The 23,591-nt window shown below is 57.0% G+C and overlaps 1 protein-coding gene across 4 annotated transcripts in view; it reads left to right on the forward strand.

The window, feature by feature from the left end:
• The window catches only part of VAV2 (vav guanine nucleotide exchange factor 2), a 181,940-nt gene that overhangs the window by 119,968 nt on the left and 38,381 nt on the right, over positions 1–23,591 (forward strand). For all 4 annotated transcript variants that reach the window (XM_059925984.1, XM_059925985.1, XM_059925986.1 and 1 more), the window contains exons 4-6: positions 1,742–1,810; positions 19,508–19,610; positions 22,455–22,553. In XM_059925984.1, coding sequence (XP_059781967.1) covers positions 1,742–1,810; positions 19,508–19,610; positions 22,455–22,553 — 271 coding nt within the window. The remainder of the gene's footprint in view (positions 1–1,741; positions 1,811–19,507; positions 19,611–22,454; positions 22,554–23,591) is intronic.

Below are 23,591 nucleotides of genomic sequence, written 5' to 3' on the forward strand. Positions count from 1 at the left end.
CCTCAGACCCATGGCCATGCAACTCTGTGACAGAGCTGGGCAGGACCCAGGCCTCCAGCTGCTGGCTCAGTGGGCTCCCCAGGCCCCCACCCCATGGAGCACAGGCCCCTAGCCTTGGTAGTGGAAGCTACAGGGTCCAGGCGTCCATCCCCACTGGACTGCCCTGCTGAGCACGTCAGCCTGACCCCCAGCAAGGAGGCCGCCAGCCGGGTCTCCCGTGAGATCGTTAGTAACAGACTTCCTACCAGAACACGTGCCCTGGGAGATGGGGAGATGCTCGTTTCAACCAAAAGGGCGTTTTCGTCTCCATGAAGGTGGTTAATTTGGGCCCATTGCTTTTGAACAAGCTGGCAGCCCCCTCCTCCTGGCAGCATTCACCCCCCTCTGGCCCCGTCCTCCTGGAGGCTGGCCTCTGTGCCCGGCGTGGGCTGGTTCAACCTGGTCGGGACCATGCACCTCGTCTGCAGGTCCCTGCGGGAGAGGCAGGAGTGGGCGCTCGCACGCGGGTGTGCAGGGGACCCCGGGGATCCCGGAGAGTGTGTCAGAAGCCCATTTCCTTGAAGGGCAACTGCATGGGCTCCCTGTGCTGGTGGTGGGCATGGGGGTGCCAGATGTGGGTATGGTACCGACAGTGTGCCCTTCCCATTTCCACTCCAATCGCTTCTTTACCCAGAATGCGCTGTCCGTTTGCAGACCTGCCCCTTTCCTCCAGTTTGTGAACTGGGATCTCATGTCAGTCTCCAGATGAGATCCCAGTTAGGGGGTGACAGAGCCGGCGGGCTCACCCGCCCTCCCCGCGAGCGCGTGCCACGTGCAGGCGGTGCTGGGGCTGGTGCCGCGCCTGCATTCCTCCCCGTGAGCCTGGCTGCGCCCAGGGCTCTGTGTCACCTGCATCTCACGCCCTAATGCTCCTCACCTGTACTGGCCGGCCCCCAGCACCTGGGCAGCGTGGTCTGGCTCCGCCCCTTTTCCCAGGAGTCAGGCCCAGGTTCATTTTGCAGTAGTGACAGGTGCGGCCCGAGACCCCGCCTTCCCAGGGAGCCCCCTTTCCTCCCCGTGAGTTCCCCTCCCACGGATTCTGAGCTGCCCAGGTAGACGCCTGTCTGCAGGTGACGACCCTGCCGTGCCGCCCTCCTCACACCAGCCGGGAAGCTTTCTGACACCTGGGCCCTTCTCTTACTCCTCCCAGACGCGTCTTCGGGGTGACAGAGTTTGCGGGGATCCTGGGCATCCCCCCAATACAGAACTGGGAGATTTTCATGGAAAATAAGGGTCTCAAGTCCAGCTAAGTTTGGGGCTCATAGCCCACCCTCTCTGTCTCCTAAAGACAGGTTCCCGTGTTCCCCACCGAGGATGCCCAGGGGAGCCCACATCCCCGTGTCTGGGGTCCCCCTGGCGTGTGGAAGCAGGATAGTTGCACGGACGGAAGCTTCCTGCTGTCCCTGACCCGGTTCCCTCGTTTGCCAGCAGGGATGCCGGGGCCTGGACAGAGGGACCGACTTCCGGTGTCCGGGGCTGAGCTGGGCGTGGGGTCCTCACTCTAGGCACCTCCATCTGGGTGGTCCTGCATCACACAGCCGCGTAACGTGCACCCCGTTTCCTTCCACGAGGGAGCGGACAGAAGCCCGCCTGCTCCTGCGCTCGCTCCAGGGGGCCCGTGGCGGACCCCAGGCTGGGGGCCCGGCCAGGGCGGCGGTGCCACCGAGACCTGCTCACACCCCTGACGTCTCCTCTCCCACAGGCCCTTCCCCTCGGAGGAGACCGCGGAGAATGATGACGATGTCTACCGAAGCCTGGAGGAACTTGCAGAGTAAGGAGCCAGGAGGGAGGAGGGGGGGGGAGCAGGGCTTCACACGGGCCCCTCGACGGGCGCTGGTCTCGGCCGTCTGCCCGGGCCGTCCCCACGGGGGTGGTGGTCGTGTGGCTCCCCTGCCGGAAGGATGCGAGGTTCTCCGGCCCGCGTTCCAGGAGGCTCCCAGCGTGCCTGCTGGTGATGTGGCTGCGGCCCTCCTCCCCAGGCTCGGGCGTCAGGAGGGCTGGTTTTTGCCGGGCTTCTCTATCGAAGCTGCAGTGGGGCTGGGGAGGTGTCCTAGCTCGGCCCTTGGAGACTGTGCTGGGGATGGGAGAGAGCCGGCGTTTCCAGAAGCTGGGGCCCCTGGAGCACAGGTTACAGGCAAAGGCAGCTGGTGATTCCGGGTTGTCTCGTGGCCTGACGCGGGCTGGGGTTGGGCCGAGGCCAGGCCACCTGAAGCCACTGGGGCGTCTCCCCTTCTCCCAAGGCCCCGTCTTTGCCTGCCCCGGGTCCCCCCCGCTTCCTCTCTCCGAGGATTTCTTGCACCATCTCATGCAGCCTGGGACCAGCTGACCCTCCCTGGCCGTTTCACCTTATGGTTCTGGAGCCCCCCAGGGGCTGGCAGGAAGCCCTGGGCGGCGGCTCTTCCAGAAGAGATGGTTGCGTTCTGCGCGGTCAGCTGTGGCCAGGGGTGGGGTCATGTGGCCCGCTGCTCGGAGAAGGGGCAGCGGGGTGGAGCTGGCAGGGCCGCCCCATCCTGCAGGAGGGGGACCGAGGCCCGGGAGGTGACGGGCTTGCCCAGGCTGTGGGGTGGTCCCACGTGGCTCCTGACGTGGCCGGCCCACTGCCCTCAGGCCATGTAGACGACCCTCTTCCCCGGATTCCTGCCCCTGGGGGCCTCTTTCCTGTCTTTGTTCCTGGATAAACGGCTGTTCCTTCTGGGAAGACTCGTGGCCTCTCTCTCCTTCATCTTACAGCACAGACTGAGAATAAGAATCATAATCAGAGTAAGAGCCCGGATTTGCTGTGCACTTGCTGTGTCAAAGCCCCCAGCTTGTTCCATGCCCCCGTCCAGGCTGCCTCTAGGGTATGGGGCCTGGGCAAATATTCTCTGCAGGATCTCTATCCATTTAAATAATTTGAGTCATTGAAAAATCAACATGTGGGCAGCAAGCTGGCGGCCCAACATTATGTGATCTGTGAGTGAAACACTCACTGGCCAGTGGGCATAGCTGCCACCAGCCCATCTTCCGGAAACTGGGCTGACCCCAGTGTGAATGGTGGCGATCCTAGGGACACCTGGTCGACCCCATGTGGGTCCGAGGGTGGAGAGCACCCTGAGGGGGCAAGTGGGGCCCAGGGTCCACACGAGTCACAACCAGGGCCTGGAGCTCCCTACCTGAATGCTACTGCCCGGTCCCAGGAATCAGAGGAGGACTTGGAAAATTTCGAGAAGGGTGCACTCCACCCCACGGGGCCTCCCGAGGTGCAGGGCTGAATGAGGGGCTGCCCACCTTCCCCCACCCCCCGTAAGGGGTGAGGAAACGGAGGCTCAGAGAGGCACGGCCGGAGGGAGGCCCCCAGGGGTCCCCACCCGTCTGCAGCCCCCTGGCTGGCTGAGCTCCACGCTGGAACTGCTTCCCACCCGCCCTTCCTGGCATTTTCCGCCTTGGAGAGCCTCTCCCTGTCTGCCGAGTCCGGGCCTAAGTGCCCCCGCTTTGGGAAGTCTCTCACCCTCCGTCCATCCGCCCGCCCAGCCAGCATCCCCACTCACACCCCACGCATCACAGAGCACCCACACCCCTGTCTGGCCTTTGGGGTGTTTGTGGGGTGCACTGTGATAGACCGGAAGGTTCCCGAGGTCAGTCCCTGCATCTTCATGTCACCTCCCCGCCCCCGCCAGCCCCCAGCAGCTGGCACCCCGTGCCCGCGGCCTAACAGCGCATCCCAAGCGATAATGTTGGGGGTGGTAGGGGTGCACTGCTGGGACTTCACCTCCTTCTCTCCCCCACTCCACCCCACGGTCTCCTTGTGAGGAGTGTTCTAGGGGGGCCCCCGCTTTACAGATAAGGAAACTGAGGCCTCGGGAGGGGAGCTACTGGCCCATGTCACTCAGCGAGGGGGCGGCAGAGCTGCCCTTTTACCCCGAGCCTGTGCCCTCACCTCCCCACCATGCAAAGTCAGTGCCCCCCTCCCCCAGGGTCCGGGGAGCCCCTTGCCCGGTGCTGAGTGTCGGGCCCTGATCTGCCATTTCTCCCGAGTCACCCCCAAGCTGAGGCTGGGCGTCTCTGCCCTCCCGAGACATGCATGAGGGGTCAGCAGAGGCTGAGGGTTCCAGGATGATGGGGCCCACGCCGCCCTTGTGCAGCTTCCTCTGTACCAGCCAGGCCCCCCGCTTAGCCTGTCCCAATGGCTCTTTCACGTTCAGTTTGGAGGATTCCTGGGCGGTGAGTTGGCCAGCGACCCCGGGCGCCCATTTTCCCCTTCCTCGGTCTATTCTGCATGTGTCTGACCTCTCACAGGATGGAATTCCTCTCGCATGGAGAAGCCAGTCTGGGGGATGTGTGGCTTTGCACACAGTTCAATAATATTATTCCATGACATTAAGCGTGAGCTTCCTTAATCCAATGAGTTCCTTATGACTGCAGTTATTGCAAACGTAAATCATGCATTAATAGGGGAGGGGAATGGATTTGAGTCTTGAAGTTGCGGTTTGGTCCCAGAGGCTCCAGGTTAATAAATTTTTCATGCTTTTTTTCCCCCCTTCTCCTTTTACTGAAAATCAAGATTTCCTAGCATCCTGTCTCTGCGGACTTGGGATTCATATTTATCCATTATGGCAGTTTACAAGACACAAACAGAAATGTCATTTCTTCCCTGGCCTCCCCGGGGCAGGGAACGGGGCACTGGCCTGGATCTGACGCCAGGCAGCACCAGGGAGGCAGGGACTGACGTTTCCAGCAGAACTGGCTGATTCTTTCCTTTGGGCTCTGGCCAGGTGTCAGAAAGGATGATCACCTCGTGTGTCTAAGGGGCCCCTCCTGGTCTCCTAGACCTCGGACGCTCCGCAGCTGTTTGGGGAAAGGCGAGCGTGGTGGGGGGTCTGGGCACCAGTGGGGGACCGCCAGCGGTGCATGGCCCCGAGGACGCCTCCGTTCAGTCAGCCCATCAGTCATGTGTTTGTTCAGCTGCCAGCTGGTTCCCGTGCACTTTGTGGAAATTTAAAGCGCGGTCGGGGCAGCGGGAGTGGGGAGCGTGCTGGGGTGCGAGGGGTGGGCGTGGGCGTCGCTGGAGGAGAGACGCGGCTCTCCCGCGTGGGCCCCTCTCAGGATCCTCGCTAGAGGCGCCGTTCCTACCGGGCGTGTCTTCACAGCCCCCCAGTGTCACCCCGGCGGGTCATGGAGGGCCCTGCAGCCTCAGCCCACGAGATGCTGCTCTACACTGAGAGCCCCCTTCCACCCGCCTAAAGCAGGCGCACCGACCGGGCCGTGCAGGAGCCTCTGCCTTGTTCCCAAAGCAGCCAAGGGCGTCTCTGGGCAGACCCGGAGCCTCGGCTCTGGCGTGTCCTACCACGTGGGCTTTGGCGGGTTACCCAGTCTCTGCGCCCCGGCTCCCCTGTGTGTAACACGCGGTGTCGGTCCTCAGCCACACTGCGGTAGCACAGCGCCCAGCGGGCACACCCTGAGCGCCCAGGCAGGGGAGGCGGTTCCCATCCTCCCGGTCTACCAAGGATGTGGCCTTTGTCTCCGGTTTCCAAATGGCCATGGCAGCGTGGTCCAGGAGAAATCAAACATGAGCCGCCTGTGCGATTGTTAGTTTTCTAGAAAGAGAAAAAAGAAACAGGTGAAATGAATTTTAAGAATGTATTTTTACTGAACCCAGTGTATCATCTAGTTCAACACGTAATCATTAACATAACAGATTGTTAATGAAGTAGCTGACAGTCTCTTGCAGAATGTGAGTCGGGTCAGTCCACTGGCCACGTTTGTGAGCTTGCAGCCACATGTGGCTTAGTGGCCCCATGTGGGCAGCCCGGGTCTCGGATCCAGAACAGCATTCCGGGGGCCAGCGCAGAGCCCCCTGCGTTTGAATGGATGATGCCGAACGAAGATTATGTTCTCTAGCACTCTACGCTCACTTTTGAGATCCTTGAATAATGTATAATCAGATAATAGAGCAGCTGGTTGAAAAAATTAACGCAAAATAGTGCCACTTAAAAAACGCTTCATCAAGCAAACTGAGCCCCAAATGAGAGGCCTGTTTTTAAACTGCCCTGACGATTAGTACCTTGCATTTGCCTAATGGCTCGTCCCTCCCGCTACCCCCTGCTTCCTTCCAGGTGCTCCCGGGAACCTGGAGCTGCCCCCCTACTTTCTCATACCTGCCCGACTCCTGGGTGGGCCAGGGTTTAGGCATCTGCACTGGGGGAGCCTCCCACGCAGGGCTGGGAGTCAGATTTGCACACAGAAAAACGACACTCATGAGACAGTTCACCACGGGAGTCCAGAGTGGGGCTGGGTGAATGCCAGCTCAGAAATCAGGGAAGGCTTCTCAGAAGAGGTGACCCCTGAGTCCTGGAGCCCAAGTGGGAAGCGGCTGAAGGGCAGGGCTGGCATCCCAGTGGAAGGAGCAGCCTTGCCAAGGCCTGCCCCCGCAGAGGCGCGGCAGGTTTGAGACACCGCAAGGTGTTGGCAAGAAATCAGAATTATCGAAGCACCCTGGGATGCGCTGGGAGGACCACCCTCCTCATACCAAGGAAGGCACGGCCTGCATCAGAAGGCCTGCAGAGACCCCCCCCCCCAGCTGGGTGTGCTTCAGCGCTGGGGGGCGCCCGGCGTGGAGGGGGTGCCTCAAAGTTTTCCTTGCCGGCTGGAAAGGGAGCATCACGCGGGCCGAGGAACAGCAGGGGCGCGTCCGTCTCGGCCGCACGTGGCTCTCGTGGTGGCGTTCTGTCTTTCTCTGGGCCCATTCGATCCTCCTCGGGGCTCACTTCCCCCGTCTCCGGAGTGAAAGCACCAGCCCAGATGCCACGTGGAGCGCTTCGAGCTTGAAGGAGCCACAGTTTCACGATCGAGCAGCCTGCTCCTTGACACCGGTTTCGCTTTCCTCGGAATTGAAGTGATTTTCAGGCTTAAAGGAATGTGATCGTGACACGGCAGGGAGTATAATTCATCCGTAAACGTACAGCTGCGTGCTTCATTACATCATAAGATGACTTCGCAGCTTTAACGGTGTCGTGTTAGCATCGTTGGGGTAATTTTTTAAGATGCATAAAATGTAGGAATTTCCCCGAGTCGAAGCCGCTTTCAAGGGGCTTTGGGCATCTTCTTGGAGCTGGTCTTCCTGGTCCCTGGGGAGTGAGGTGGGAGTGCACAGGTGGGGGGGGGGCTGCTTGCTGGGAGGGCAGAGGCCACGCCCCTTCTGCCGGCCCCCTACTGCAGGGGATGAACAACTGTCACTCTGCCCGACGAGGGAGAGCCTGTGCCCACCCCACCCGCTGACCTTGCCCGCCTGCCGCTCCCAGCCGCAAAGAAAGTTCCCTTATGTTCATGCCGCCTTACGTGAGAGTTCAGTGTCGAGCAGGAGACCTGCACGTGTGGGGGACACCCCAGTGCGAGGCCTGGACGGGTCGCTGGGTTTGGGGGCATCTCATGTTTCTCCCAAGGGATTGCTTCTCCAAGGGGACAAGTTTGAAAGCAGACGACACAGAACCAGCCCCATTAAAAACAAACCACAGACCCCGCTTCGTGCAGAGCACAGACCCCACCATGGCCCAAAGGGGGTTGACAGTAAAGCCCCCCAAAGTGGCGGTGTCGGTGGCCGCCCTCCTCCGGCTGGTGGAGGCCCTGGCTGGACAGGGATGGGCGGGGTCCCCTGGGCGCTGCGGAGGTCTCCGCCCTGCTCTGCAGTCTGCTTCCCCGGACAGGGCGCCCCGGCTCCTGGCTGCTGAGGTGGTGACAGCCAGGCACAGGCAGGCCTCGGCCCTCCCATGGTCCTTGCTGGACAGGCCCACCCAGTCTGCCGGCCCAGCTGCCTCCCCTCTGGCCGTTCAGGCCTTCATTTGTACAGTGTGCACTTAGCGAGCACCAGCTGAGTGCCTCCCTGTCGAGGGGCTCTCCATCCTCACGTGAAGTCTGGGAGGCCCGGCCCGGCTTTGGGACCGGCCGGATGGAGGGAATGAATCCAGCGTCCACGGAGCACACGGGGGTCTGTCCCCACACTGAGCCCTGTGGCTGAGGGGCAGAGGGGATTTGAAGCAGGTCTGACTCAGAAGGCCACCTGCCTGACCACCCTCTCTGCCCCAGGGCTGTCTGGTAGGGCCCTGCGGTGACCTGGGCCCTGCAGTTCTCATTCTTACAGCTCTTCTAAGCCCCACAGGAGCTATCCAGGCAGTGTCCACTGGGATCAGACCTCGACAGGCCAGGACACCTGGAGGGCTTCCTGGAGGAGGTGTTGCTGGAAGGGGATGGAAGGTGCATAGGATTTGCCAAAATGTGACTTAGGAAACCTGCCCCCGCCCCCACCAGGCCGGCCACTGCCTTATTTTGGGCTGGGGTCCTGGGAGAGTCTGGGTCTCAGCTGTGTCTGTTACTCAGGACCTGAGGGCTGGCCGTGCCAGCCCCAAAGTCACCGTATGTGTGCAGCCCAGTGGCTCTCCTGCCCCTGTGGCCTAGACAAGGTGCCCGATGCTCCCCCGCCCTCCCAGAGCTGGCTGCAGGACTGTCGGTCGGCCAGAGGGCAGCCCATCCTCACCCTGAGCGGTAAACAGGCTCGTAACTCCTCCCTCTTCTGGTTACGGAGGCCGGTGCAACTGACAGCCCCAGGCTCTGTGCCCCGCGGCTCTGAGGCTCCCTGCCCTGCCCTCCAGGGACATCTTGGCCCCTTGGTACCTGGGCCTGTGCAGTTTTGCAGGGTCCTGGCTGCTATGGGGGCCAGGGCTTCATTGACCTTGAAACCCTGACCTGCAGCACTTCAGGAAAGAAGCTTGTTCATTCTTTGTGCTAGAGAGAGCACAGGGGCCCTTCTGAATGAATGCAGAGCAGATGCCCCGTTGCCACTCTGCCCTGGCTAAATATTTAAATTATGCAGGCCAGCAGATACGACACAGACTTAACATGAATTTTTATTTTTAATACCTAGTTAACCCCGGGTCCTTTCAGGACAAGGCTGTCACAGCGATTCTGGGGTCTGATTTAACACAGTCTCTGTAGGGTGGGGAGGCCAGTGTGGAAGGATGTACACATTCATTTTACTGTTTTCAAGAAGAAAGCAGGGACCAGCTGGGCTGTGGCCAAAAGTCTGTCTAATAAAGGCCTCTCCAAATCACTCTCCTGATACTAACTTCCAGGACCCCATGAGGAAAAAGACTAGGCCCTCCTTACATTATTTCCCATGTGTTCAACACAGATTTGACACACAGTGGCACTTAAGAAATATTCCTTTAAAAAATGAATAAGCATAACACGTTGGATTTAACTATAAAAAAACCCTGTCATGTACATAATATCTGCTGTATTGGTTGCCAAACCCTTATTCCTCTTACATAACCCAGCCCAGAGGTCACCTCCTCCAGGAAGCTGAATGAGGTGCCCCTTCCCCAGAAGATTAAAAAGTCCACCAGGATTATCTTTGTCACTGTGTTGTCATTGTCTTCCTGCATTTGTCCCCCACGCCCCAGAGGAAAGCTCCCCACGAGGGTCATTCTGAAGGGATGACCTGAAGGGAACAGAGCACAGAAAAGGCAGGTAACTTGAGCTGGGCCCTGCACACCATGGCAAGGCCCTGGACATCTGCTATTCTTATATTAAGGGTCCAAGCATGGTTCCAGGTATCGTTCAGAGGGTCCCCCTGAGTGCCAGGCCCGGTGCCTGAGTTTTGCCCTGTTATCTCAGCCTTCTGGACCCTGCAAGGTGGGTGGCCCTGCCCCCATTTTGTAGTTGGGGAAATTAAGGCTCAGCGTGGGTAAGTGATTTGCCTGCGGGTCACACAGCACACTTTACATGACAAAGGAGGGATTGAAACCCCGAGCCAGCTGCTGCTTGGCTAGGACTGTCCCCTGGGCCTCATCCTTGTGACTGAGTCTGGCTGTTGGGAAGAGTCTTCTACTGCTTAGAAAGAGTCCCTGGAGAAGAGTGAGTTATGGCAGGAAGCACACTGCCGGGCGAGCCGGGCCCCCTCTGGGAATCTGGTAGCCACGTCTTTGTCCAGGTGTGCCCCTAAATGGCTGTACAACCTTGGGGGACCATCTTGCCGTCTCTGGGCCCTGCTTTCCCCATCTGTAGGGAGAGCAGCCCCTCCCTCGACTGTTGGGGGGGAGGGTCCGCTGAGGGCATGTGAGGCCGACCTCCCTAGTGTTAGCAGCGCCTTATCTGTCTGTCTGTCTGTCTGTCCCCACGTGCAGCCCGTCCAGCCAACAGCTGGCTTCTCCGGGCCCTCTGAAGCCCCCTTGCCCTGCCGCCCCCACTGCCTGGTGTGGACGGAGGTCGGGAGATGTCAGGTTTGGTTTCCTAGTAACAGTTTAACGGTGATTTGGGATCCTGCTTCCCAGCATCAGACAGCCTGAGGCCAGAATGCATATCGCATCTGTCAGTAGCGATATTTTATGTCCATCATAAACATACAGGCTCGCCAGAAGCAGAAAGTGGAGAGTTTGTTGGCTTTTCTCTGATTTTCCATAGGCGGCGGGGGGCTCTTCTGAGCAGCTGACTTTCTGTACCAAAATTGGGACAGGCAGGCGAGGCTTCTGGGGCGGGGGGCGGGCCGTGGGGTCTCAGCGGGAGGGGAGCTTTCTGCCGTCTCCGGAGGGCAGCAGGCCGCGCTCGGCCCTCCTGGAGGATCTCAGGCCATTGTGAGGATCAGGATAATTTCCGGGATTTAGCATCTGTCAGCGCAGCTGCCGCCGGAAAGCAGCGGGAGTGAAAGGGTGAGGGGAGAGGAGGCCGGCAGGGAGGTCGCTGTCCTGGAACGTGGGCTTGGGGCTGGGGAGGCCGTGGCGTCCAGCTGGAGGGAGAGCCGAGGTCTCGCGGTGGCGTGGGCTTGGCCGGGAGGCTCATCCGTGAGCGGACATCCACGTCCCCACCGTGGCCCCGGCCTCCCCCGCTCACATCGTCCTCCGCTCTCTCCTGGACAACTGGACAGAGAAGGGCAATCTCTGAAACCTACCAAGGACAAATCAGTGCTGACACCCGGCTCCCAACTGTCTAGTCTGATGCGTTTCAGAACATCCGAGGTATTTAATGCTGCCGGTGTCTGTTTATCGAGCATGGACCCCTGAGCTAAGTATCGTCTCATTGACCCTCCCCTCTCACCCATGGGGTGGCGGGCCACGGTCACTTACTGAGCACCTACTGTATGCTGGGCCTCTGCTGGTCATCTCCATTGAGGCTGGTCCTTCCAACGACCCTACTGGGGGGTTGGCCTTATTCTCAGTTTGCAGATGGGGAAACTGAGGCTTAGGTTCTCCTGCCCAGAGTTGCAGAGCCGGACGCTGGCAGGGCTGAGAATCCGTCTCGGACTCGCCTGACTGCTTCCCCCCACGGGGGTCACTTTCGGGAGAGTCAACTTCCCACCACAAGAGCCCCCGGCCTGAGCTGAAGGAGAAGGGGACCCACCAGCCCTGCGGTCCAGCATTGACCGAGCACGGCTACGTGCACAGATGGCTCCAGCACGGCGGGGACATGCAGTTTCTCCGTGAAACCCAGCCTCTGATAACTTGAAACCCCAAGACACGGCTCTGTTGGTCCGAGTGATGATGGGAAAAGAACCAGGGTGTAGCTGAGACGACCTGCCACGAGGGACTCCCGCTGGGGTGACTCAGAGGCTCTTTCGGGTTTTTTCAGGGCCTTGGGGGCCTTTTCAAGGACTGTGGAGGTTGGGCTGGGGGTTGGGGTGAGCGCACCAGGCCCAGATGGGGGCACAGACTCCTTGCCTCTCCGCCGTGGGATGGTGTGCAGGGGTTGCTGGGGGCTGGCTCCGGTTCTGAGGGCCAGGGCAGAGCTGGGTGGTCATTGAGCTCGTGTTGCAGGGAGGAAGCAGACCAGGATCCTTACCCCATGGGATCCACCTCCAGGTCACCGCCCTGCACTCCAGGACACTTCAGACACTGGGGGGACCTCACTTTGCACCCCTCCCCCACTCCTGAGCCCACACCTGTCATTTCCTTTTCCTCCATCCAACAGCCACGGCCGTCAGATGCACTGGGCACAGCTGGTCACAGCATTAACTCATCTGCTTTAGCAGATGCCTAAGACCTGTAATCTTTCCCCTGCCCTGTTCAGGAGACTCACACTTGGAGGCGATGCCTTAGCTAAGAGTTTGGGTAACAGTGGAATTTCCACGCGATGTTCGCCAAAGGGACAGAGCTACTGGGAACCAGAGCTTGTCACCCCACACAAATGACACTCCTCCAGTTTAGAAGGGTCTGCATCTCAGCCATAACTGCTGCCCTGTCTATCTCCCCACCTGGACAGAGTCCGTTGGTGCCTCTGTCATCTCTGTGTCCCCCCAGATTCCACAAGTTACCTACCGGACAGAATTGGTCTTAGAATAAGTATCGATTAGACCAATCAAATCTGACAGTCTTTTCATCTTAATTGCTGAGCTGAACAAATATGTTTAACTTTACTTTTATGACTTTGTTTTCATTTTTTTTAAAAACCCACTTCTTTGCTTTTTCTTTTATTTCCCCTTCTCCCATAACGTGGAACATGCACAAGCTGAAATTTTAATGCTACTGTTTTATAATTTTGTGTAATATACATGAACCTGTATATCTTAGTGTTCATTGACCTGAATTAAATAATAGTTGGGGAGTATTTTCACAATTAAAAAGTATTGTAAATGTAGAGAGTAGGATTATGAGTGCCCTCATGGTTCTATAACGAGGCCCTGTAGACAGCGGTAAAGTTAGGACATTACAGGCAGGAAGCTGACCATTCACTACTCAAGTTTTTTTTTTTTTTTTTTTTTTTAATTGAAGTATAGTTGATTGACAACATTGTGTTAGTTTCAGGTGTATAGCAGAGTGATTCAGTTATACATACATCTATATCTATTTTTCAGATTCTTTTCCTTTATAAGTTATTACAATATTGAGTATAGTTCCCTGTGCCGTACAGTAGGTGCTAGTTGGTTATCTATTTTATATATAGTAGTGTGTATCTGTTAATCCCAAACTCCCAATTTATCCGTCCCTCCCCCACAAGTTTTCAACAGGCTCTGGATAACAGACATTTTGCAGAATGGAGAGAAGTGATTGGGTCTGCATTTTTGAGATTTTTCTGTCCCAAGTTCAGATGCCAGAGCACAGCTCTCTCTCTCTGGTGTTTCTGGCTGCCTATTTTTAACCTCAGTGCCCTGTGTCAATTAGAAGAGATGAATGTGGTGAACATTGATCCTGCATGAATGACTGTTCCTTGTCTTTATTGATTCTGAGAAAGAAGAGCAGCTGAGATCATGGTGGTGGACATTTGTTGGGGGAACCACCAGGGGTGTATCCCCAGTGTCTCAGTCTTGTGGTCCTGTTCCTTCTGTGAGTACGGGGGCAGGGGGAGAGGGACTGTATCATCTTACTGTTACCCGGAGGAACCCACTGTTTCTTCAAGAGCTGCTCACTGTGGATGGGATCGAGTTCTTGTAGTCTTTTGTATGAGGGCATCCCCAATCCACTGGCTTGAGGTGCCAGAGGAAAGAAATTGGGGGTGGTAGAACAGCCAGAAAGTTAGGCAGGGAATGCTGGAAGGGAGGGACCCACAGGCTCAAATCTGCTCATAGAATCCACCTAAATCCTGGGTTGACCATTAAACCTCACACACACAGGAGAGACCCTAAGGTTTCCAGCAAAAAATGTCGCAGCTGGAAACTGGATTTAGCAGCCATTTCAGCTGCTGCCCACTGCAGGGAAGATAGAGTTTGAAGTTTAAGTACAACCAACCGAGTTAACTGTCAGAACAAGTATTAGTCTTCAGAAGAAATAGTAGGATCCGAATCTCTGTAATGAATCACTCATAACGTCCAGCGTCCAATGAAAAAAATCATCAAATTTACAAAGAAACAGGAACAAGTGAATCATACTCAAGAAAAAAACAGTGTTGAGGGGAACCAACCTTGAGATGACTTAGAAGTCACAATTAGCAGCTTTTATAAATATGGTTGGGGCTTTGAGGAAAATATGCACCAAATCAATGAACAGATGAGGAGCCTCAGTAGAGAAACAGAAACTATAAAAAAGGGCCAAATGGAAATTTTAGAACCAAAAAGCATGAAAACAAATGAACAGTCACTGGATCAGTTTAATAGAAGACTGCAGATGGCAGAGGAAAGAGTCATTGAACTTAAAAATATTCAATAGTTCGATGGAAGTTATACACTCTTAATCACAGAGAGAAAAGGAGATTGAAAAATATGAACAGAGCCTCAGACATGTGGGACAATATCAACTGGTCTAACAGGTATAATTGGAATCCCAGAAGGAGAAGAAAGAGAGAATAAGGCAGAAAAAAAAAAAAAGTTGAAACAGTAGTCCCAAGCTTCCTAAATTCTAAAAGCTCTATGATAAAACTACAAAATGTTGCTGAGAGAAATTAAAGACCTAAATAAATGAAAGTGTATACTATGTTCGTGGATTGGAAGATGATATTGTTAAGATGTCAATTTTCCCCCAGATTAAACTGTAGATTCACTACAGTTCCTATTATAATTCCAACAGACTTTTTTTTTTAAATTGACAAGGTGATTGTAACGTTGATATGGAAATACAAAGGACTTTAGGATAGTCTAAACAGTCCTATAAACGAACAAAGCTAGAGGATTTACACTGCCTGATTTCAAGACTCTCTGTAAAACTAAATCGAAAAAAAAAAAAAAAAACTAAATCGAGACAGAGTGGTATTGGCATAAAGATAGCTGAATGTATTGATGGGCTAGAATAGAGCATTCTAGAACAGACCCACACATATATAGTCAATTGGTTTTTGTCAAAGAGATCCAAGCAATCCAATGGAGAAAAGAAAGTTTTCAACAAATTGTTCTGAAACACCTGGATATCCATGTGGGGATGAGTAAACGAACTTCGATCCCTACCTCACACCATACACAAAAATCCATTTGAGATGGATCAGAGACCTAAACATAAACACTGAAACCATATAGGTCTTAGAAGAAGATACAGGAGAAAGTCCTTTGCAACCTGGAAGAAAGCAGAGATTTCTTACACAAGGCATAAAGATTTTGTAGGTGCAACACAGGATAGAGTCAGGACACCATAGAAGAAAAAGTCAGTAAATTAAGCTTCATTAAAATGAAAAATGAGGGCTTCCCTGGTGGCGCAGTGGTTGAGAATCTGCCTGCCAATGCAGGGGACACGGGTTCGAGCCCTGGTCTGGGAAGATCCCACATGCTGCGGAGCAGCTAGGCCCGTGAGCCACAACTGCTGAGCCTGCGCTCTAGAGCCTGTGCTCCGCAACAAGAGAGGCCGCGATAATGAGAGGCCCGCGCACCGCGATGAAGAGTGGCCCCCACTTGCCGCAACTAGAGAAAGCCCTCGCACAGAAACGAAGACCCAACACAGCCATAAATAAATAAATAAAAATTTTTTTAAAAAGCTGTTTATTATTTTAAAAAAAAATGAAAAATGAATGTTTATCAAAAGACACCATTAAGAAAACGAGTAGCCATGCCAGAGACTGGGAAAAAAAGTTCAAAAAACATATCTGACAAAGGACTTGTATCCATCGTATATAAGGAACTCCTAGAATTCAATAGGAATAAGGCAACCAATTTTTAGAAATGGGCAAAAGTCTTGAGCAAGCCTTTCTCATAGGAAGATACACAAATGTCCATGAGTACACAGAAAAAATGTAAACATCATTAATCTTTGCAGGAATGCAAAATAAAACCGCAATTCTCTCTCACTACATACCTGCTCTAATGGCTAAAATTAAAAAGACTGGAACCCGCCAGAGCTGGAGAGAACCGCAACAACTGTAACTCGTGTACACTGCTGGTGGTGGAGTGAACGCTGCAGCCACTTTGGAACAATGCTTGGCAGTTATTGATGAAGGTAAACACACACACCTCCCCTTTGATCCAACACTTCCACTCCTCATGGAACTTCATTTCCAAAGGAAATGAGAGCACATGTCCACAAAAAAAAAAACCAAACAAAAAACGGCAAATGCTCATAGCAGCTTTTATTTACAATAACCAGAACTTGGAAGCAACCCAAATGTTCATCAAAAGGAGAATGGATGTCAGATTGTGGGATTAGGACTCAGCAATAAAAAGGAATGAATTGCTGATGGAGGCAACAGCCTGGATCTCAGGGACATGATGTTGAGGAGAGGAAGCCAGACACAGACGTGAACGTAACAGACGATGCAGTTGATGCGACGTTCTAGAACAGACGAAGGGAATCTCTGGTGAAGAACAGTAAGAGGCGGGTTACTAGGGGAGGGGAAGGGGTCGATCAGGGGCGTCCCCTTGTCAAAATGGTAGAGCTAAGGGTACATCTTGATCTACATAAATCCTATCCCCCAAATGAGAAGCCTATGTTAAGGTATTCCGCCCCATGCTCGAAACGCAGTAGGTGCTCTGTAGACACGGTAGGTGCATGTAGACGTCGGTGCATGCCTAGATATGCGGATGGTGCCAGGGAAGAGGGTGGCAGAGAAGGGACTCTGCCCCTCGGCACCTTCCATAGCACCCCACAGTCCACACTGGTGTCCAAGCGTCTTTCAAGTCACTCCTGTCTGGGAAGCTTCTGACTTCTCCAGCCTTCACTGTCCTCTCCGTCAAGCGCAGCTCTTGCTTGGGGTCCTAATGGGGCGGGTGCCTGCATCACCCTAAGATCGACAGATCGCCGGTTCTATTTCTCTGAAGAACCCTCAGTGCCCACGCCATCTGGTCCTCAGCCAATGAAAGCGTTACGACCGGTGCACCTACCAGGAGATAGCAGAGCAGGAACGCGGCTTCCGAAAGACCATGTGGCCAGTTCCCCGCCCGTGCACCCCGGCTTCCGCATCCGCACGACAGAGAGCTATGGGCTCAGTTGCATCTCGAGCCCTGATTCCGGTTGACTGATGGTGGGGGCTGCATGCGGGTCTTTGCTGAAAACGATTCTGAGCTGGATGGGATAGAGTCCTGGGGTCAGTTAGGATGTTCCCCCTAATGTGGGATGAGAAAGGGGGCTCCTGGGCTGGCAGATCGCTGTCCCTGCACCTGAGGGCCTCGAGGACCCTTTCCAGGCTGACGTTCAGTTACTTTATTCATTTCATCGGCTCGTAGAATATTTAACTGTCAAGGTTCCCCTATCCACCCCACTTCCTTCCACTGGCCCATCAGAGCAAAGCCGATGACTGTCTTCAGACGGTATGAGCGGGCTGATCTGCCTTCGAGGTGTCTCACTGAGCAGCCCGGGGGCCTCCCTGTCTCCCCTCTGTTCCACGCTGTCAGAATTCTCGACAGTGCCTTTGTCACCAGCCTCGCTTGGCTGCATGACAAAAATCCAGGGCGTCTGGCATCCTTCGGAAGGAACCCCTGCAGGTACTTGGCTGGACCCCCAGTAATCTGGTGGGCAGGGCTGCGGGAACTGTTTCCTCTCCTCTGGAGAGGCGGGGGTGATTTGTGTCAACACGAGTGACCGTTCCCAAGGCCCACCTTGGGGGACAGAACCCCCTCTCCGCCTTCTCATTGGTTCTGACGGGAGCTGGGAGCCCTGTCACCATCTGGGTGCTGATTTGCGCCCCAGTTCTCGGCACTGCCGACGTCCAGACACTCGTCTCGCAGTGGAGGGCGGGCGGGAGAGGGGAGGAAGGACGGGCTGGGGCCGAGATCACCCCACAGCTCCCGGTAGCCGCTGTGGAGCCTCAGTGTGTGGTTTTCTAATCTGTGAAAGGGCCTCAGTGCTCTCCATCTCCAAGGGGGTGTGAAGTTGAAAAGCATACGTGTTTTTCGAGTGCCCGCACGTGCGTTGGCCTCCCTGTGGGTGGGCTCGTCAGTGGGTGGGTGACTGTTCCTGTCACAGTTACGGGGGTCCGTTAGCTGGCCTCGCCCCGTGTGATCCGGCTTTGTCCTCAGGCCAACTTTTGCTTCCTCACACCTGGAGTGGTGGTGAAACAGCAAGTGACATACCCCCAAAGCAGCTTCCTCTCCTGCCCTTGCTCATCAGCTACCTGTGGGGGTCTCATCAAGGTGGACACCGGCTCAGCCCGTCCCTGGAATCCGCCCCCCCACCCCCCACAGAGGGAAGTCTGATGCATCTACCCACTGTCCCATTGCAGCTCGGCCCCACGGGGGAGGTGTCCAGGGCTCTGGGGAGACTGGCTGCCACGACCTTCCTTGAAATACGACACGTTCTCTCCAGTAGTTTTGTGGCGATCTGTCTCCCCCGCCCCAGCCTCTAGAATGACAGCTAATATTCAGAAGCTAGGTTTGGGACGGGGCCAGAAACCCACTCGTAAGAGCCGCTGGGTATCGTTTCTGCTCTCGCCTCCCTCCCCTCCCCACTCCCGGACTCTGTGCGGTGGGAAGGGGAAGTGGTCCACCTCATGCTGACGCCTTTCAGAAGAGAACTTTGCCAGGCCTCCTTTGAGCCAGGCTAGGAGATGTGTCCTCACACAGAGAGGCACTCGGGGCTGGCGTGGGCCTCCCGGGAGAGCTGGCCTCTGAGCACAGCCTGCCCCGAGGACGGACCCCACGGCAGGCTGAAGAGCTGGCTGCCCTGGGCCCAGGGTGGCTCCTGTCCACGATCCCCAGGCCAGGGTGACCCCTGGGGGCCGGGGGCCTGTGGGAACTGATGGGCAAGTCGGGTTGGCTCACTTGCTGTTGGCTCATTCGGTGAAATATCTGCTGAGGTGAAATATCTACTTTGTATCAGGAGTGGGGATCAGAAGGGAGTAAGAAGTTGGGTTTCGTCTGGGGAAGAGACAGGCTTATCCACAGGCACTTATAAAATAATTGGAGGTGCAGTGAGAGGGATGCCCTTGGTACAAGAGCTCCAGATGGAGAGTCCCGGATGGCAGACTGGGCGGGGGATCCCAGAAGGCCTCTTGGAGGAGGTGTCCCTTGACTGGAGTCTTGCAGATCAGAGGGGATCACTTGTTGGCAAGATCATGAGCTGAAACAAAGGTTTATTGAATCGTAAGTTAAGCGGTAACTTCCCTGGTCCTTTGGGAAGGCGCATCGCACACCCCTCGTTCCTCTCTGCTCTGCTTCCTTGCTGACTGGTGGGGAAAATGTCCCCGTGCCTGTGAGCTCTGCACTTTGACCTTCACACTTCGACTGCTGGGACTGGGGAGACCTTGGGCTGAGCCGAGAGCGCTCGGGGCTCCAGGTCCCAGGCGTGGGCCCGGGGAGAGGGCATTTGGTCCCCAGAGCTGGCCATGACTGTCCATCAGCTCTGCAAAGATTCCCGTTAAGGCAGCATCTCGCCCCCGGGCCCCAGCGTGTGTCCCTGCTTTTACTAAAGGTCTGAGGTAGGTGGGCTCTGTCATGGTGGAACCTTCCAGAAGGGCGGCAGGCAGAGCACAAGGCACTCCCAGGCTGCCTGGGTTAAACTACCGGAAACCACGGGAAGCAGGTGCCCTGTCCTTGGACCAGGACACTGAGGCCGAGAGGGAGGGCCTCGCGGTGGCCCCAACTGCCTCTGCCCTCCGGGGGGCACCCTCGTGGACGTGGCTTCAGCCCCCCACCCCTCTCCCCCGCTTCCCTCCTGTGCAGCGAGCATGACGTGGGAGAGGACATCTACGACTGCGTCCCGTGCGAGGATGAAGGGGATGACATTTATGAGGACATCATCAAGGTGGAGGTGCAGCAGCCCATGGTGAGCCCCGCTGCCCGCCCCGCCCCCGCTGCCCCGCCCCGCCCCCGCTGTCCCGCCCCCGCTGTCCCGCCCCGCCCCACCTTTAAAGCCTCTGCGCAGACCCCACCGCCTGAGCCACCGAGGGGCAGCCGCACCCGGTCCTTCCCGGCCCCCACGGGGTTCATCCCCTGCGCCAGTCGGCCAGGTCCCTTCTTTCCTATGAAATGTCCTAGGGAGACCGGGATGTGACACCACTGCCACCCCACCTCCCCGGACGTGTTGCTCTGGAATTCTCCTCCGGAGGGCGTGCAGGACCCCGAGTCCTTCCTGCCCAGGGAGCCTTAGATAGTGACTCGGTGCTGGTCTCAGGCAGCCTGCATCCCTCTGCCCTTAGCCAGCCGTGCGTCTTTCCTGCGCGAGGATGTTCATTTCTGACGGGCGTCGGCTGATCACGTCTCCGATGTTCGTTTGCTGCAGCTCCGCGTGCTGCCCGCAGCTGCTGTACCGGGGAGGGAGGGTTCCTGCCAGGCCAGGACAGGAGACGGGGACCTGGTGGCGTGGACCACAGCCCTTTCGCACCCCCAGACTCCTGGGGGCGGTCGCGATGCCAGTTGCCAACTATGGAGGCTTTTGATGACACTTGCCTTCACCAAAGAAATGGGGGCAATTTCTCTAAAAGCAGGTTTCAGCCTTTTCCCTCAGCGTGGGAGCCACCAGCTGGTGGTGGAGAAACAAAAGGGTAGGACACAGCTCCCCACGAGGCCTCTCAAAGGGGCCCTTCCCGCTCTCTGCCGGGAGACATGCCGAGATGCCGGCAGTCGGCTCACAGCCCCAGATGCTGCTTCTAAGAACGGGTTTCTCATTTTGCCCCTCAAGGGTCTGAAGGTGGGTTTCGGTCCCCACAGTTACCAGGAATCTCACTCTGGAGAGTCAGCTGTGGGTCTGTGAGCCCAGGTCTGCCCCCGCCCCGGGCAGCCTTACGGTAGGCAGCTCTGCTCCTGAACCTTCCAGGGAAGTGGGCTCAGGGGGCCGGAGGGCTCTCCTTAGCCACCCTAGAGCCCGCCTGAGCGGCTGGCTGGCCTCCCGCATTGCCAGCAAGCTGAGTGAGATGGGCGCCGCCTGACTCCCCAAGCCCTTTGGAAGCTGGGTGTCCTTGGGTCAGGAGAGGGCATGTGGGTGTAGTGGCCTGTGTGGTTGTCTGGGGGGACCCCCTGCCCCCTGGCTGTACGAGGTCCCACGAGACCCCGTCTGCACCTGGCTTGCAGAAGCCCTCGAGTGGGCGCTCCCCAGAGGCCGCTGCTGTCCCTGGTGCTGAAGGCACATGACAGGACCCGGGGCGTTCGCAGGACCTGCGGGGCTGGGGGAGATGCCCCCCTGTGTCCTGGGGACAAACCAGCGTCCCACCTGCCCAGCGATGCTTAGTGTCCCAAGTCTCGGCGCTGGGCTCACGAGCTGTCCTGTCCATCCAGGCAGGGCAGGCCTCCTGCCACCCGCCAGGTCCTCTGAGATAAAACAGCTGGTTTTATTTCCTCCCCTGTCATGTCTGGAGCTATCTGAACGGTCTAAGTGGAAAGTATTGGGAATAGTGATGTTTCTAAAGGAAGATACAGCCAGGAGATGGCAGGTGCCACTCTCAGAGCCCGGCCGTGGGGAAGCTGCCATGTGCTCGGTCCTGGTGCTGTTCCCCCACCCCCGGCCCAGCCAGGCTGCCATGCGGGCGGGCGGAGGGTGTGATGTGATCTCTGGGGCTGTTGGCTAATGTGGGTGAGCTCCCTGACTTCTCCAAGCTCGGCTTGAATAAGCATAAGCATTGCTAACTGGTTCTTTGCCCTATTTATTTCTCCATGCTTTCAGATTAGATACATGCAGGTAAGTGGCAGGTGGAGGGGAAGCCCGGGGTCAGTTCTGCCAGCACCGTCTTCCTCTGCCTTCCGGGAGGAACTCGGGACCCTGTCCCCAGGGAGACGCTGTTGGGCAACACATTCTTACACACAGTTTTAGGGGAATTGTGGACCCTCAACACTGAATTCCCAGGCTGAGCGGGGCTTCGGGCTTTGGGAAGGGACCTGGGGGGCCTGGGTGATGTGCCCGCCTGGCAGGTTACTTTGGAGAACTGTGGCCCCGGCAAACCCACGCGGGGCCCTGGGGCATTTCTTGGAGGAGGAGGAGGGCAGGTATGAGTCCAAATGGCACGCCCCACGTCCCAGCACTGTTTCCCCAGAGCCTTGCTTGCTCAGTCAGCCTGAAAGGACTTAAGGAGAGTGTCTGGCCCATCCACAGAACCTCCGACAGTCAGCCCACCTGCTGCCTCTTCTCCGGCCCCTGTGGCCACAGTCTCTTGGTCAGTCCCACCCCAGAGGTGGGGCAGGCCCTGCCTCAGAGGCGTGTCCTCAGTGACCCCTGCCGACGGGCTGTTAGCTCAGAACCTGGTCAGAAGCAGTGGACATTTGGAAAGTCCAGCCCTGTGGGGAATTGGCTTCTTTCTCTGAGGCAGTAGCAGGCTGAAGCTGGGAGGGTGGATCACTTGGTGGACACGGGTCCTCAGGGAGCTGGTCAGACCCTCTCCCTGTGCACACAGTCGGCGCTTTAAGCATGTGACGCCTGCTGTGTATGCTGGAGGGGGTGACCAGTCTGGAGGAGAGAGATTCAGAAGCCTCTGTCCCATCTCTGCGCTGTCGTCAGTTCTCAGGGTCACACCACGTCCCCTCCCCTCTGCCTCAGCCTCCCCGTCTGCAGAAAGGAGGGGAAGGGCCTTTTGTCTCCCATGCGGCCCCCTTCACGCTCAGTGACCCCACGGCCGAGCCCGGGCGGGCGGCAGGTGGAGGGCATGGCGGGGTCCTGGCTGACCTCCTGTGTCCCCTCTAGAAAATGGGCATGACGGAGGACGACAAGAGAAACTGCTGCCTGCTGGAGATCCAGGAGACGGAAGCCAAGTACTACCGGACCCTGGAGGACATCGAGAAGGTGGGCGTGGCCGCCGGGGCCACCCAGGACCCCTGCCTCCTGGGAGACGCTGTCACCGAGCAGGGACTCAGGACAGCGGTGACGGAGGCAGGGCTCAGGGGCCCTCTCGGTTTTGCACCCTCCACCAAAAAGGAGGTCGCCCTCACCTTTCCTCTGCCCTCTGCCCTCTGCCCCCACACAGGCTGTGGGCTCCACTCAGGCCAGTCTCCTCGTCAGCCGCCACCCTTGGCCCTGGTCCCACCTCCCACCCTTTGGTCTCAGCTCGGACCCTGGACTGTTCCTGAGCTTGTTTTGGAGGTTCCTTCCAGCCTAAACGGGGCGTCGTTACGGCTTCTGCTCCTGAACGCGCTGAGCTAGGCTCTCTATGTTTGCATCCTCACCCAGAGCTAGACGCCTTCTGTATACGCTCCCACCCAGGCCAGGCGCCGAGTGAGCTCTTGATGTACACCTCCCCCCTGGGGGGCTGCCTGCACTCAGCCTGCCCCTCCGTAAGCTGCGACAACCGCAGTACCGCCCACCGTGGGCCTCCTGCACCTGGGACGCAGCTGGGCCCAGTGACGTGAGTCTTTGGAGCTCCTGTGGCGGACCGTGTGCTCCGCTGAATGGCTGGTCACTGCTTTCTCCCTGCCGGCCCGCCCAGCTCCCGGACAACCACGGATGGGCCTTCTCCTGCCATCCGCCCTGGCCTCCTGTGGGCACTGGAGCAGTGCCATTTCCCTGTCACTTGGGCATCCTCACTGCCCACTGCCAGTGTGCGCTGGCCTGAGAGAACCAACACGGTTTTTGAGATAGACCCTTCCTGGCTAGTCTTTCATTGCAGACTAGGGCCAAGTGTAGCCATAATGGGGTTGCCTAAGTAGGTCCCCACCGTTTAGGGCACTGTGGAGCCTCCAGCCAGGAGTCATGAGATGCCACTTGGCCCCAGGTCTGGCCCAGGCTTGACCTTTCCCCTCCTCCCACCCCACTCAACCCTTGTGTGTCCGCCCTTCAGCTCCTCCCCTCCCCCGACCACCAGCTTTTCTGCAGACACACGGTCCC

Source organism: Balaenoptera ricei, chromosome 6 (genome assembly GCF_028023285.1).
Source record: "Balaenoptera ricei isolate mBalRic1 chromosome 6, mBalRic1.hap2, whole genome shotgun sequence".
NCBI classification, from domain to species: domain Eukaryota; kingdom Metazoa; phylum Chordata; class Mammalia; order Artiodactyla; family Balaenopteridae; genus Balaenoptera; species Balaenoptera ricei.